We start from the raw sequence: 15575 nt of genomic DNA on the forward strand, positions 1-15575 counted from the left end.
CTAAAGAAATTAAAGTTTTAAAAATTTAGCATATGGGTTAGTCCTTACTTTTTCTTCCTGCTTTTCTCATTCCCTTCACCACTCCATGATTGAGGTGGCCCTTCTCTCCTCAGAATTTTGGCTGTATCTTTCCAAGAGCTAAATAAGGGAAAGTCTCCCCTTGCAGTCTGCCGGCAGTTAAATTTTCCTTTTATAACTTGCTGGGTTATTCTGCAGCCCTGATGTGTAACTGAAGTGTCACAGCCTTTTGAACAGGAAATGACAGATTGCTGATGTTGAGATTTAAATGTGAGTTAATTACAACATGTGTAATTATGTTGGCAGTAGTTGGCAACTGCGATCCAATGAGAGATGCCTTTCCCTACCTCTTTCCTAGTTCTAGGATGGAAAGTGTTTAAGGAGAAGACTTTACCATGACTTGCAGACAAGTTTTGTTTGCTGTATTGTCTTTTGCGTAGAATTCTCCTATATGCAATTTACATGTCGGGAAATGACCCTAACATAGGGTGTATCTGTATGTGATCCTTGCTGTTATTTTAACAAAAGTCTTAATTTTTAATAACTCAAATTTTTTTTTATTTTAGAAAATTATCAAGCTGACTTGGCAAACATCACCTGTGAAATAGCCATTAAGCAGAAACTGATAGATGAGCTAGAGAACAGCCAGCGAAGGTTGCAAACACTGAAGAAACAATATGAAGAGAAACTAATGATGCTACAGCATAAAATTCGAGACACTCAGCTTGAAAGAGATCAGGTTCTTCAAAACTTAGGTAAGAAAGACAAAATCATTTAAATTTAGGTGTTGCATAAGATATTCAAGTTGACTTTTTTGCTACTTACCTCACTTCCTTTTTCAAATGTGGTAAGAAGTTGCAGAAAACAGAAATAGATTTGTACACACAATGCCAGTGACTCAGACTTTACTCTTTCTACTTTCTACAAGAATTGAGAGTGATTTATTTTAAAACGTACTGCTATTGACAGGTATTTGATTTGATTCAATAAGCATTTTCAGTTTTCTTTCCTGTTCTTCCCTCCCTCCTTTCTTTTGATTTGCATAAAAATAAGAACTAGGATCAGTGGCCTTTCAGAGATGTTTTACTGACCAAACATTTTTGAATATGTAATAGTATTGAGATGGAAAACTAACTCTGAGTTGGGAAGTCTCATGCCACAAATAGTTGAATTTTGGGAGAGTCCTGGGGGAAGTGGTTTGGGTTCTTCTTTCTTTTCAAAAATGTAATATATATGCTTCATAGTTATACTTTATATGCTTTTGCTGTTCCTTTATTCTTCCTTAGACCTTCCTTTTTGATTAGTGACAGAAAAGGTATACTAGGCTTGGTGACTCTTGAGACTTTTGTTATGATCTTGTGCGCGTATGTGTGAACAAGCATGTATATATCTGTGTCTTCAGGTGCTCAGGTATTTGTTGTCTAGTGCAAAGAAATCAGGAGAGTGTTAACACTTGATCTGTTATCCAAGAACACATACAAGGTGAAAAGTACGAAGCAGTGCAGGTGACAGGAGCTAGAGACAAATTAATTTTTTCAAAGATATTGCAGGTAATGCTAAAAGCAGAGGAAGCAGTCATCTGCTGTGGCTGGTAAAGGGAAAATATCGTGAACAAAAGCATATTAAGAATTCCCTTTTACTCTAGGTTCTGTAGAGACCTATTCAGAAGAAAAGGCAAAAAAAATCAAGTCAGAATATGAAAAGAAACTTCAAGCAATGAATAAAGAACTGCAGAGACTTCAAACAGCACAAAAGGAACATGCACGATTGCTTAAAAATCAGTCTCAATATGAAAAGCAACTGAAGAAACTGCAGCAGGAGGTGACAGAGATGAAGAAAACCAAGGTATAGTTCAGTATATTGAAGTGTTGTACACTGAGTTTACTGAAAAATGGGTTGAAATCTCCTGTGCATTTATCTGCCAGGTAACTGTTCTTGCTGTCAGCTGCTTGAAAATCTGAGAACAGAAAAGATACGATATGAAGACTAGGCTATTCCTGGGGGAGAGGAGTGGCTTTTAAGTTTAATGACCAGAAATTACAGTATCAAACATAGGGAAGCTTGTACTGCTTTTTAGCTGTTCCTCAGCACTGAGTGAAGAAGACATTAAATGGAGGAAGTAGATTGCTAAAAGCATGTAATATACTGGAAGATGGCAGTTTGAAGAAGCAGCTCTATAGGAATGGGGGCAGGGAGCAGCACTTGTATGTAAGAAGCTTTTCTAAGTGATGACCTCTTTACAGGTTCGCTTGATGAAACAAATGAAAGAAGAGCAGGAGAAAGCTAGAATGACTGAATCTAGAAGAAATAGAGAAATTGCACAGCTTAAAAAGGAGCAACGCAAACGAGAGGTGATTTGACAGATAACAACTTTCATTTGGAATAAACCTCTATCATTGATGTTCATCTGCTTGCAGGCACACACCATGTGTATATGCACTCACTAAGGCAGACATGTACCCATATATATTTTCACCAGTCAAAATGCACATAATTCAGTTTAACTTCTGTAACTCGGTTACTACTGTCTTGTGATAAGTACAAGAGAAAATAGAAGGCTTATTGATTATGAATATGTATATCAGTATTATTAATGAATCTTTACAAAACTATTGCTACCACCTTGCTTGCATGCAAGTATTCTTTCTGATGGGGAATTGGAACAGTGAAACACTTATTTCCATTCTGCACTAGAAAAAGCAATAAACAATTGTGACTTGACCACTTCATGTCACAACAGTTTTGCAAACTTTTATTAGTGTGTAAACATCTCTTTCTTATGCAATACAGTCTTTGTGTCAGATAGTAGAAAAAGTATCATGTGCTGTTTGTATTTTTTCACAGCATCAGCTCAAGCTTCTAGAAGCTCAGAAGAGAAATCAAGAAGTTATCTTACGTCGCAAAACTGAAGAGGTATTGTGGTAGAAAAAACCCCAATAATTCATCTTTGAAACCAGAATGATATTGTATTGCTGTAAGTTAGAACACAGCTTTGGGGAGAGGTAATGGTGTCTTGCACTCCATTTCAGGTCACAGCCCTTCGTCGGCAGGTAAGGCCTCTGTCTGACAAAGTGGCCGGAAAAGTAAGTCGAAAGCTGAGTCTGCCTGAGCATCCTATGCAGGAAGCAAGTTCTAGCTCATCAGTTGAGCACGATGGTTCAAGAACAGCAATGCAGCAGAAAATGAGAATTCCTGTTGCAAGGGTTCAAGCATTATCTGTAACTGCAACAAATGGAACAGGGTAAGGGCTAAAATGGTTTAGTACTCTCTTATGAGACATGAAAATTGCATTCAGTTTCTAGAAGATAATGTTGTGATGATAACACATATTGCAGTACTTATTTTTCAAACTACTGTCATGTAATGTTTATAAAATGGGCAGTTTACCATTGTCAAATGCAATTTGAGTTTTGTGGGCTTAAGACTATGTGGAATAATATATAATGGCATTAAAGGACAAGTGACATTTAAGAAACCCCAAAATTTCAAGATCCAGTTAATCTGTTCTTAAAGAGAACTCTCCTTGGTGGTCCAATGCCTGCAGTGTTCTTAAGTACAAAGAAAGATTGTCAGAAAAAACAATCCAATATATCAACCACTATAGTTTGAAGCCAATCTCTTTTTTAAATAGGGGAAAACTGTTAGGTGACATTTGATTTTATGGTGCGTCATACAAGATGCCAGTGTTTTATACCTTTTTTTCAAGTGCAGTATATTAGAGTGCAGTAGAGTTCAGGGCTGGGTGCAGGTATCTGTCTGGTGCAATGAAAAGGTGCAAGAAATTTAAGTTGTCCATGAAAAGTATTCTGGCCTGATCATTTCCACAGTCAAATGTGTAACTGGACTACTTTAGACTTAGCTGTTTCTCTTGAATTTATCACAGAAAGAAATATCAGCGGAAAGCAGTGACAAGCAGAGTTTATTCCTCAAAGGCAGCCAGGATGAAGTGGCAGTTACTCGAACGCAGAGTGACTGATATCATTATGCAGAGGATGACCATTTCCAATATGGAGGCAGATATGAACAGGTTACTTACGGTGCGTGATCCACTATTCACTGTTGGCTGTATCAACATACTAAATAGAGAGCAGTGCAGTTATGTTTGCTGTAAATTAACTGCTGTGATGGTGGCACAGACCAAGTGATTAGGAATCCATTGCAGTCAATGAATATGCTCTTAACAACTCCAGTAACCATTTGGACCATGTAGTTATTGTGCTTAGTAAGAATTATAAGCACATTAAAGGGATTATGTACAAATATATTAATATATTTACCTGCGTAACTTCCTCTAGAAATCATGATATGTTAGTTAAAGTATAACAAGGAAAGTAAAACAAAAAAAGGCACTTAAGTATCCTAACTGTTTACTAATTCCTTTTTATGTGAAATTACATCTTTGGGGAAAACAGCAACGTGAAGAACTTACAAAAAGAAGAGAAAAGCTTTCGAAGAAAAGGGAGAAGCTGATCAAGGATGGGGGTGGCAGTGAAGCAGATAGAAATGTCCAAAACATAAGTGAAGAGATGGAATCACTAACTGCGAATATAGACTACATTAATGACAGCATTTCTGACTGCCAAGCAAACATTATGCAAATGGAAGAAGCAAAGGTAGGTCAAATATTAATGCAAAAATGATAAAATGGAGCCAAGACAACTGTTAGCTTTGAAGATGTTCTCATTTAGAAATTGGTTTTGCTTTGGCTGTATAATTATTGAACCAGGAAGTGAAAATTGGTGAAGACTTGGGTGAAGTTTGAAATGAAGAATGTTTATTTAACTGAACTTTCAGATCTGAGTTTTAGTGTTGACAGGGTAATGCAAGTTAAGATTGCAAAGCATTTACATGTCAAAGCTGATGCTTTCTATTCTGCTGGCATTAAATTAATATAATCTTGGGGCTGGAGGCTAACAGCTTGTATCCTCTTCCTGCATCTGTTGATATGCTTCCACTCCCTTCTATTGTTTTGTATACTTTAAATACATGTAAATGCTTTTATATATGAGAATTTATGTGAATTCTTTATATTGCATTTTAGTATATTTTCAATTATGGAACAGGGGCTTTCTGTACAGTGTTTAGGGGTGACTTTTCAAATAGTAATTGTCTATTATAATTGAAAAAGGAATCTCAGTATTACCAAAAGTGGTGAAATCCAAATGTGAAAACTCTTACAATGTGCATACCTTACATGATCCAGCAAAAGGAAACCACCACATACAATCTCCTAGGTATCTTGGCACATAGTTATCTGAACTGTAATACTTAGCCATATATTTATGTGGCAGCCCTTTCCCACTTTGGGCTAATCTGTGCTTTAATGCATGTTACATTGACAGCAGCTTCTATTATTTTGCTCACATCAGGGTTTCTTGAATTTTGTACAGTATAGTGCAAGGTTATAGGACTTAACCAGTAAAGAAGTAGTGAACATGAAAGACTTAATAATTCTAAAGGGTACCAGAGTGCTTAATACTGACTGAGAATAATCTTAAGAAAAATGAGGAAAAGACTAGGAGGAGAAGCCTTCAAATGTATGAAGGCTTCAGAGGGTGAAGAACTGCACTTATTTCTGCATCCACTGTGACTAGCTTAACTTGTAGAAAGAAGGAGTCTGAGTTGGAGGTTGGTAACTAGGAGAGGAACTGCAGCACTGGAAGAGTCTGGGAAGGCAGGAGAGTCTGTACTGTGTGGTGCTTTGGAAAAGAAATCTTTCAGGTGTGGTTTAGACGTACTAAAGGATGAACTGGATGATGCTGCAGCATTTTCACTGCTTATGTTTTCTGTGATTACTGTAATGATTTTCACACCCTCACCATTTTTACTGTTGCACACATAGGAAGAAGGAGAGACCCTGGATGTAACTGCAGTGATTAATGCTTGCACTTTGACAGAAGCTCGATATTTACTTGATCACTTCCTCACAATGGGTATCAATAAGGTAATGTATTAAGTGAAAAGAAGTATGTGCCGGGACTATGCCCTGTACCAGGAGCAGAGCTGTGCTGACATAGCAAAGCTGGTCAATGCTACAGAATCACAGGGGTTCTCAATGTGAAGGCCCTTGAGATCCATTGTCTCCTTCAACCTGTTGCCTGTTTTTCAAGCCCTGGTAGAGCCTACTTCACTGCATCAATTACCTCATGCTGTTCCTATAAGAGCACTAGCTTTTTGTAATCAAATCAGTCTCTTCCTGTGTTTTTCAACAAGCTCCTAAAGAATGCTCAGGAGTTTTCTTTTTTAAAGATTGGCTCAGCCACTTACTTAGAAATAGGAGCTTTTAAAAAATGTGGTTTAAGGTGTATATTGATACATGGCATACTTCAGTCAGACTTCTACATTTGAGTAGAACAATAGAGGTTCTTTCTGAAAGCCTTGGGGAGTTCTATTTTTGAAATGAGTGTTTGGTGGCTTATAACCCAGTGCACACAGGTACTTGTTGCTGCCTCTTTTCTTTTCTTCTGTTTGGAGGCCATACTTAATATGATCGAATCAAATGAAAGATTTCAGGGCTATTGAAATCAAGCACATTGGCTTATGCAAATTTTGGTCTTTTAATTTATTCTTTTCTTCAGCCCCTGGGTGGCTCAAATGGATACCCAACACCCAGAGTTAAAATGAGGGAAGTGCCTCTGACTTACTATGTTAACAATTTCTCCTTATCATGATACAAAAGCTCCATTATGTGAAGGTGTTTCTCCTCTTTCTGATAAGTAATTAGCGTGTAGAAACACTAAAGGTTTTTTCCAAAATTGATCATGCCTGCTATCTATCCTATTGTTTCCATGCAAAATGAGTTTGTTTATATGTTGGTTTAGTTCATGATAAAATCAGAACCTAATGTGTAAGTCCATATTACTACATTTCTGAAGTGCTAGCACTCAAAGGCTTGTAGAAACACAGAAAACTTTGAGCGCTAGCACTTGAGAAAGAAATGTTGCACTTTCATTTTTCCCTACTGTTTCTTCTTTTTGGAAACCATTTTCGGTAAATTTCCTTGCCTACGTTTTCTACAACTAAAGTACTCCCACCAATGCATGCATCTAGGGAAGTTCCCTTAGAATGGATTCTCTCTTAAGTTAGGCCATGAGATCTGTCATATGCAGCTTAAAGTTCACTGCGTGATTCTATAGGAAAGGTTATGGTTCTGGGTGGTGGTGGGGTTTTTTTTTTGTGGTGTGTTTCCCCCTCCCTCCCCCGTTTGTTCTAGAGTATGATAGGTAATAATTAAAAGTACTTATTTTTGAAAATAGAGGTGTTGATTTTTCAGATGTTTGCTACTCTTAAATAAATGCAGAGTCTGTGAATTGTACTTGGGAGTTATGTCCAACTTGGCCACTAAATGCATATTTGCAAGGCAGAGTCTGAGGAACACGAGGTAAATGAATGTTTAATGACTCTCTAACAAAAAGAAAAAGACCTTTAGTTGACACCCCCTCTTAAGGCTGTGAGAGGAAGGTTACAAAGTGCGTGTAGTTTCTTAAAAGAGTAAGGAAAGAGTGGTGTTAAAGCATTTGTCATCTTTTTCTTTCTTCGTCTCTCCCAGGGTCTCCAAGCAGCTCAGAAAGAAGCTCAGATCAAAGTTCTTGAGGGACGCCTTAAGCAGACAGAAATTACTAGTGCTACTCAAAACCAGCTGCTCTTTCATATGCTAAAAGAAAAAGCTGAGTTAAATCCTGAACTCGATGCTTTGCTGGGCCATGCTTTGCAAGGTAATTCTGTCATCTTGTATTTGGAGTAGTCAGCTGCATGTCATGTTTGCCTCTCATGCATGCTGTACTGGGCATTCTAGGCTATTTCTTTTCTGAATAGATGCTGTATTTTAACATCTTAAACTCTATTTCACAATTGATGTGCATGTATGTTATTTTTTGTTATATCCCTTTGGCAGTAAAACGTAGGAAATAAAGAGGGTTTTTTATTATTGAGATTTTTAAATTCAAATAATATACTTGTTTTTACAAAAGACTTTGCATTTACAATTTGGTATGTTTTTAACTTCTGAATATGAAATTCTAAATATGCGGTCCTGTTCAATCCTGTTCAAGTGGCATCATATGTCTATTACGGCATCTATTCTACTTCTTATGAAATGATGTTAAGAGAAATATAGAATACATTTGGGTACTTGTGTTTTATTTTTTATAAGTGGATATGTTTTGATTGGAATGTTGCTTTTGTTTCCTTGTTGCTGTTATTTACACAGACCTAGATAGCATACAGCTGGGTAAGTATGTTTAGCTTTCTGTGTACTGTACAGCTGCATGAGTTACTAATTCATTCATGTTCACTAACTGGTGCATCTTAGAATTTGTGAGTATGTGAAGTTTGCATGAACTATTCTGTAAATGTGCTCATTATCATGAGATTACAGAGCATTTCTTCCTTTCTGAAACCACCCACAGCCCTCAAGTTAGATTTGTCAGATAAGTGACCACAGTAAGCAGAATTATACTTGAAGTTTGTGACTTGCTGCTTATGAATCTATAGTATGTTCAGACTACATAAAGCTATTTTGTGATTCCTAGTGCTGTAGTTGTGACAAATCCTGCTCATCTTTTTAGGTCTGAAAATAAAGTAATTCTTAACATGCAGGTGACTTTTAACCTTTTGCAGATAGCTCATTTTGTAATGTAAATATGGTACAGAATGCAGATTATATCTCACTTTTTCAATTTGGTTTAGTTACTGATTTTTGAGATGTCTCTTCTTGTTGCTTTCAAATGATTCCCAACCAAATTAAGCTTATTTTCTCACCTCCACAAAATTAGTTGTGTTTGAAACCTGGAAAAAAAAAAAAAAATTCTGATGTAGGCAACAATTCCTGTTGTATTGTCTTGTGTTACTTCTAATCCCATTATGCTGTCCTCTGCCTATGCATAGGCATGTGAAACATTTCAAAAGCACAAGACTGCCTGAAAGTGTATAGATCATCTAGTGTAAGCTGGTGAGAGCTTTCCAGCTTCTTGAAGATCCATGTCAGGGCATCTTGCTGCATACAGCCAGTATTTATTCGGGAACCTCAGTGGTTAATATCACAGTATCACAATATCTAAAATAGACCCTTAATATGTGTGCATGTGTGTGTGTTCACCCTGTTGGGGTGAGAGCAATATTTCTCCAGCCAGGAACTTAGCATTGGTTTTACTTTAGCTTTGGGCGGGCTTTTACTTATTATCAGCACCTGGAACAGTGAAAAGACACTTACGTGCATTGAAACAGTAGCTTCATCAAAGATTTTGCAGAGTATATCTCATTAAAGAAGCTTTTTAACATTTTGCAAGCATGAACCAAGGCTTTTAAACTTTCTAAGCCACTCAGGACTATGCTAACACTTTATAGGAAGGAAATTTCACTGTGGGTGTATCTTGGCTGAATATGCTGTACTAACCTCAGTCCACACTGAAATCCAAACTGTTGATAGCCTCTGTTTTGTAGGTCACTAATAGCTGTACTTTTTGAGCTGCAGGGAGTTCAGACACAGTTACAGTGAGGCTTTAAGGCTGGGACTGCCAGCAGGTTAGCAGGTATGCTGGTGCAGGGGCTCCCTGGTAACCTGACATGATTCCCAGAGGTGGAAGTGTGGGAAGCAGCAGATCCTGAGACCACTTTCACCAGGATGCTTGAGAGCTCAGTGGCAGTACCAAGCCAGCCCCATCCCAAGCAGACGGGTTCAATTTCCAGGGTGCTTGTGAACCCCTCCCTTGATACCTGCTTTCAGCTCTGATACCTTCAGAACTTCTTAGCCATTTGAATACACTTGGCTTGAAAAAGTTTGAATATTCCCTACTGTAGTGCACCTGCATTCAAGCATAGACTTAAAGGGCTTCAGTCTGCAGGAAAGTACATTACGTGGTCAGGTGTAGACCCTCAGAATGGGCTTTGATTGCACACCTATCTTGTTTGTCAATGAACTAGCTGCCATTCGCTATCCTATCTGCTCTTGTGAAGAGTTAAAATGACCATGAAATTGAGTCCTGAGTGTTGCTGGAGGGACTCCTTTCCAAAGAATTGTAGGAGATGCTTTTCCCTCTCACTTGTGACATATGGACACTCATGGATGTAACTCACAACCATCTATGTGCAGATCTCTGGAAGGACTGTGCTGGCATACTGCATTGTACTGGTACCGTCCAGTTACCTCTGCAGGAGGATGAAGACAAATAATCAGAAAAGCTCCCCACTGTTCTTCAGTCAGTGATGTATCAGCAGGCATCTCTGCTGCTCCTTAGAAGCAGTACTGCCTTTACTAACTGTATTGCTCCTTTCATCTTTTCTCGCTTGGACTTCTTGCAGAATCTTGCTCTTCTGCCTCTTCTGATTTCGTTTTGTTGATTCTGTGTGCTGGCTTCTACCTGGGGATTTTGTGCAGTCTTCCTGTGCTGAACTGCAGACTAACTGAAGAAAAATATCAATACATGTCAGGTCACATAAGTCTGAGCCTACAAATAAAATCCCATCTTTTGTGGCAATCCCACAGTTTCGGCTTTGTTACCTGTTAAAGCTGATCGCAAATTCTGTATGAGAAGGGGATGAAGTAAAACCACCATAATATGAATCCTATATTTAAAAAATACATTTATTTTATTGATGCTTTTATTGTGCCTTGCTAAAAGGAGCAGTAGTCTAGATCCCCACTTCTGCAGGAGACATAGAATAATAACATGTATAGAAAAGGTTTAATGTGGGTTCAGATCTAGGATAGAACAAAAAAGAAAATTCAGAATGCTATTCCTGTGACCCTGCTTTCTTTATAATATTATTGTATTTTTTGTCATTAAGGTTACGTTGCTGAAACTGATACAGCAGTTGAGTACCTAGAAGTGCATTGTTGGTGCTGGTGCTAGATTGATGTATGGGTTTGACTTTTCCAGGAAACATTTTTAGATATAGCATACTAGGAAGGCAATATTTTCCTTTTCTTTATTCCTTCTCAGAGTTCAACTGGCAACTATGTATTTTTCCTCCCTTTCTGCAAAGCATGCACTTGCACTTAAAACATACACATGGACAAACCTATTTTAATATGGGTGCCAAATGTATTAGTTCTGTGCATTACAAATGGCATATGCTTTCTTGCAGAAATTAAGTAAATAAACTTAAAGCATCTCTAATAATAAAGAAGAGATGTAATGGAATGTCATTAGAAGATTATTTAATCATTAAAATTTCGTGAGTCTGTTCAAAAATAAGGGAGTTCACTTGCAGGAATATGTTACCTATGTCCTTAAACTATGCTTAAAATAATAATATGCAAATTAGAGCATTTGGTTTCCCAGCAGTTTGGAACTGATTGTACATATGCCCTGGACTGGTTGTCGCAGCTTAATGTTTTGCATTGTTTGCATGCAGACATGTTGATCTGATGTTTGACAGTGTTAGTGTGACATGCATGCTGGTTTTGTCTTTTGTGGACAGGTCTGTGTACCCGTTTTACTTCAGGAGCATTTCCACTGAACAGCTTTATTTTAACTTCAGTACACTTAATCTCTCCTTAGGAAGCAGTTCTATAGTATTAAGTGATGGCATCATCTTGTTTTGAAACCTAAATGCTTATATACTAATGAAGTTCTTGCTTCTTGTCAGCTCAAATGGTGCCATTCAATATAAGCTGAGGCTGAGCCCCATCTTGCTAGCTAGTTAAAAAAACAGATTTTTTTCATTATAACCAGGCTGATTCTGCCTTAGAGCAAGAAGATTACAGAAAAAGAGGAGGGAAAGACATCCTTACTTGTCCATAGATTTACATCCTGTCTCTTCCATGTCTTGCAGTTAATTTCCTTTGCTGTATCTTTTTTCTTCCAGATTTGCTTCTAGAATTTATCTCTGGTTTTCTGTCATCCCTGTTGCTCTGCTACAACAGATAGAGGACCACATTTGGCACAGTATGCCTAGGTGTATGATTTATTTAGCTTGTATGAAAAACTTAGTTTAGACATCAGGAAAATTCAGTAGGGACTGGGTAGCAAATAGTCAAGATACTTTGAAAATCCCTACCTTTTTTATGCTTTTGATGTATATATTCATTGACATTCAACATTGTCCGAGCTGTTTTGTATAGCACTTAAAAGCTGCACGTCCGCTTTTAGATGGACAGGCTAACATAACTCTTTTGGAAATTTTCTAGAAAATTTGGAAGATAGTACTGATGAGGATGCCCCATTGCATAGTCCTGGGACAGAAGGAAGGTGAGCAATCTCTGTTAACAAGATACTGAGTCTGGTTCTAGAAAAATTACTGTCTTTGTAACACAACATGTATCCACTACAAGATACCTCTGAAATTGTTTCATTACACTTTACCCACAATTTCAGTAAAGAAGAATCAAATAACATACACATTCTGCAAAACTGTGATTATTTCCTTTCTAACTGTGATGCAATTTTTCTTTTAGCTCACTATCTTCAGATCTTTTGAAGCTTTGCGGTGAAGTCAAACCCAAAAGCAAGGTAGGCTGGATGATGATGATTCATCTACGCTGCTTTTAAAAGATTCTGTGATTCTATAGCAATTGACTTTTATGGCATCTTCTGGAGAGTGCTCTTGCTTTGCTCTAGAGACATTAATGAAGACATGTAAAAGGTGAACTTGACATACAGTTCATGTGATCTGTCTGTAATATGCTCTCTGAGAAGCAATGATAAAAATACACTTTTCCAGTATTTTGTGGTTGAATTTTTACAGTTTTGGAAAGAGACACATTCTTCCACTCACTATGATTTTTTTGTTTCTCTGCTCACAGGAGCATAAACCAAGTTTGCAAAGTACATGGGAGCTTAGCCTCCACTCTTCTAACTGTAGTTGGCTTTGGAGTACTATCTCTAGGTGGCTGTTGCGTTACTGGTAGCGCTTATTAGTGTGCAGCTCTTTGGGCTGATAAATTGAGTTTGGTCTGAAAATGCTGGCATAAAATAAAAGTGTCATTTTTGTAATGGTTCTGTTCAAACTAGACCTTTGTCTTCCCCAAAGATTGTTCTTTCTCTGAGGAATAGATCTTAATTTCACAGCATCTTCACACCTAACATGTATGATCAGTTTGTTAAGAATGACTGTGTTGCACAAAGCATGGCTCTTTTGTGAGGGTTTTGTGTTTTAAAATTGTTGAAATGCTGAGCAAGCCTTAATTCATGTTGGCTTAAACTACTTTTGAAGTGATATAAATTAACTAAGAAGCAGAGTTTATATATCAGAAGCAGCTTTGGGTTGAAAAGTTACACCAATATAATGGTAGCTATTTAAATTTACATTTTGCGTTATTCCTATTATATTACACTTCACTTGGATAAACCTTTAATTCAAAATTCATTTGGATAAATAGTAAAATAATATTGTACTCCTGTAGTATTGACCTGCACTTGTAGCTGGTCGAAAGGATATTCTGGGAAACCAGTTGTCAAATCAGTGTTTAGTGCTGTTGAATTTGACTTGCCTCCTATGAAATTGTTGCCAAAGAGTAGAAGTGAGCTCCTTGATTTAATTTCCAAAGGTAGTTGCCAGGTGATTGAGAGGGATGCTCATTACCAGCTAATGATTAAGCTTAAATGTAGCACTCTTGACACATACCATGAAATGTTCAAGTTGCAACTTGGTTTTTATTTGTCTCCAGGCCCGTCGGAGGACCACAACGCAGATGGAGTTGCTGTATGCAGACAGCAGTGATCTAGTCTCTGACATCAGTGCTGCAGACTCTACTTCGGCTGGCCCTCTTGCATCAGTTGCAGAAAACCAAGAAAGTGGAATGGCTGCTGACACAAATGATACTTCTGCTAGGGACAGAGAATCTATTCCCCCGCCATCTGGCTTACCTTCTAAGATAGGCAGCATGTAAGTCTGGCCATGCTGTACTAATTATTCTTTGCTTTAAAAAAAAAAAAAGCATGTTGCCAATTTCTTGTAATCTATTATTTTAACTTTACAAAGGAGGTTGATATTCTTGAAGCTAACTAAATAATACTCACAAAGCTCCTCCTTCTTTTCTACCATCACTGCTCTAGAAAGCATAACTGCACTGTTGCAACATGCTTCTTACTGAAGATACGCTTTCTGTTAAGTTGCTTTGTCATAGTAAAATTGTTGTAGCCCTGTTTCTAAGTAGTGGGAAAACCCCACCTAGTACTTTGGATATGTTGCTTTATTAGTGCTATTGAGAAATGCACACTTGAGGGAGGTAGTGAGAATCTGATTAGAACAGTAGAGAGATAAGGGAAAAAAAAAAATCAAACCCAACACCTCCTCTCCAAACTCAAAGCTTTATATAATGTAGTAATAATATCTGTATATGGTCCTAACTATTAGGCAAAATCTTCCGGTGGGTCATCTTATGTGGACCATGCTTAAATTGAAGAAGTCTATACAACAATAGAGCATACAAGTGTAAACTTGAAAGAAACATGTTGGATATTATGAATCCTCAAAAATCCTTTCTACTTGCAGGTTGCACTTTTGCCTGCAGAACAGTTTACTAATTAAAAGTATTACTTGATGACAAATAGAATGAAAATATTATTTTTCTATATTTGGGGGCAGTAGGTCTCACTCACATGTGCTCTCTTTTTTCACTTACTCTTGCTGTTCTTTCTGCCAAGATCATTGTTGGTTATTAGCCATTCACTGCTAAAAACCTTTTTCTTGGCTTTTTAGGTACTAGTTCCTATATTGCACAAACTCTTGTGTAAACTGAATGTGCTTTCCACATTCAGTGATGTGGAAAAATTGTATCCCATAGCTATCTTCATGTTACAGATTCTGGAATTAGGCATCTTTTACTGTCCATCTGTCCTACTTGCATAATATTTTTATAGCAGTCTCCATCTAATATATGTTTGCAATTCATATTATTTTTACTATGTATTTCTAGCATGTGCTTGAGGTGGCAATCATGAACTGTAAAACACTGCTGACAGCAATATTAACCCATGCTGATGGCTTCAGTGCATTTTACACGTAGAATCTGCTTGGAAAGAATGCTCCTGGGGGTGAGGATAGGTGGAGAGATCTGCTTGTTTTAGCAGTTAGTGTAAGATTGCTAGAGACTTTTGAAGCTTCAAGATTTAAAACATCAAGTGTTTTGACCTGGCGTCCAAGACTCAGGTAATACGAACTTTTGCCTCACTCTGTCTTCTAGAATGTATCCGTTTATGAAAGTTAGCCAGTAATGAGGCAAACCAGGATTTTCCCAAAGCTGTATTCTGTGAGCATTAGAGAGTTACACACTGTCAATAAATCAGTCAGCAGTAAGCCTCACATATTTTGGCTTGTTACTGATCACGTTTTAGCAGATAAGCCATCAAAAATTCCCACAATCAGTCTGCAGTGACTTCCTCCCTGTAACTAAGATCCTTTTTCAAAACTAGAACTCGGTATACCTCTTACAGTACTGCCATTTTTGCTGTTCACTGGTCATTGTTGGAAGAAATGTTTTCTTCGTGAGCCATCTGGCCTTCCTCTTCGGGCCTGTAGTGCCATCATCTCTCTTGTAATGAAATACGTTCTTCTGGAGCTGATTGTGGTCTTATCTGCCATAAACATTATCTGCCTTGTGCCACTTGAGTGGC

General features: G+C 37.6%; 1 protein-coding gene across 13 annotated transcripts in view; it reads left to right on the forward strand.

The window, feature by feature from the left end:
* Window positions 1-15575, forward strand: part of KIF21A (kinesin family member 21A) — an 87241-nt gene that overhangs the window by 53088 nt on the left and 18578 nt on the right. For 8 of the 13 annotated variants that reach the window (XM_030478668.1, XM_030478672.1, XM_030478676.1 and 5 more), the window contains 13 exons: window positions 585-773; window positions 1664-1863; window positions 2262-2369; window positions 2863-2931; window positions 3048-3259; window positions 3902-4055; window positions 4431-4631; window positions 5861-5962; window positions 7568-7733; window positions 8228-8248; window positions 12149-12209; window positions 12416-12470; window positions 13628-13845. In XM_030478668.1, coding sequence (XP_030334528.1) covers window positions 585-773; window positions 1664-1863; window positions 2262-2369; window positions 2863-2931; window positions 3048-3259; window positions 3902-4055; window positions 4431-4631; window positions 5861-5962; window positions 7568-7733; window positions 8228-8248; window positions 12149-12209; window positions 12416-12470; window positions 13628-13845 — 1756 coding nt within the window. The remainder of the gene's footprint in view (window positions 1-584; window positions 774-1663; window positions 1864-2261; window positions 2370-2862; window positions 2932-3047; window positions 3260-3901; window positions 4056-4430; window positions 4632-5860; window positions 5963-7567; window positions 7734-8227; window positions 8249-12148; window positions 12210-12415; window positions 12471-13627; window positions 13846-15575) is intronic. The other 5 variants (XM_030478670.1, XM_030478677.1, XM_030478673.1 and 2 more) reach the window with 1 other exon arrangement.

Source organism: Strigops habroptila, chromosome 3 (assembly GCF_004027225.2).
Source record: "Strigops habroptila isolate Jane chromosome 3, bStrHab1.2.pri, whole genome shotgun sequence".
Classification (NCBI taxonomy): Eukaryota; Metazoa; Chordata; class Aves; order Psittaciformes; family Psittacidae; genus Strigops; species Strigops habroptila.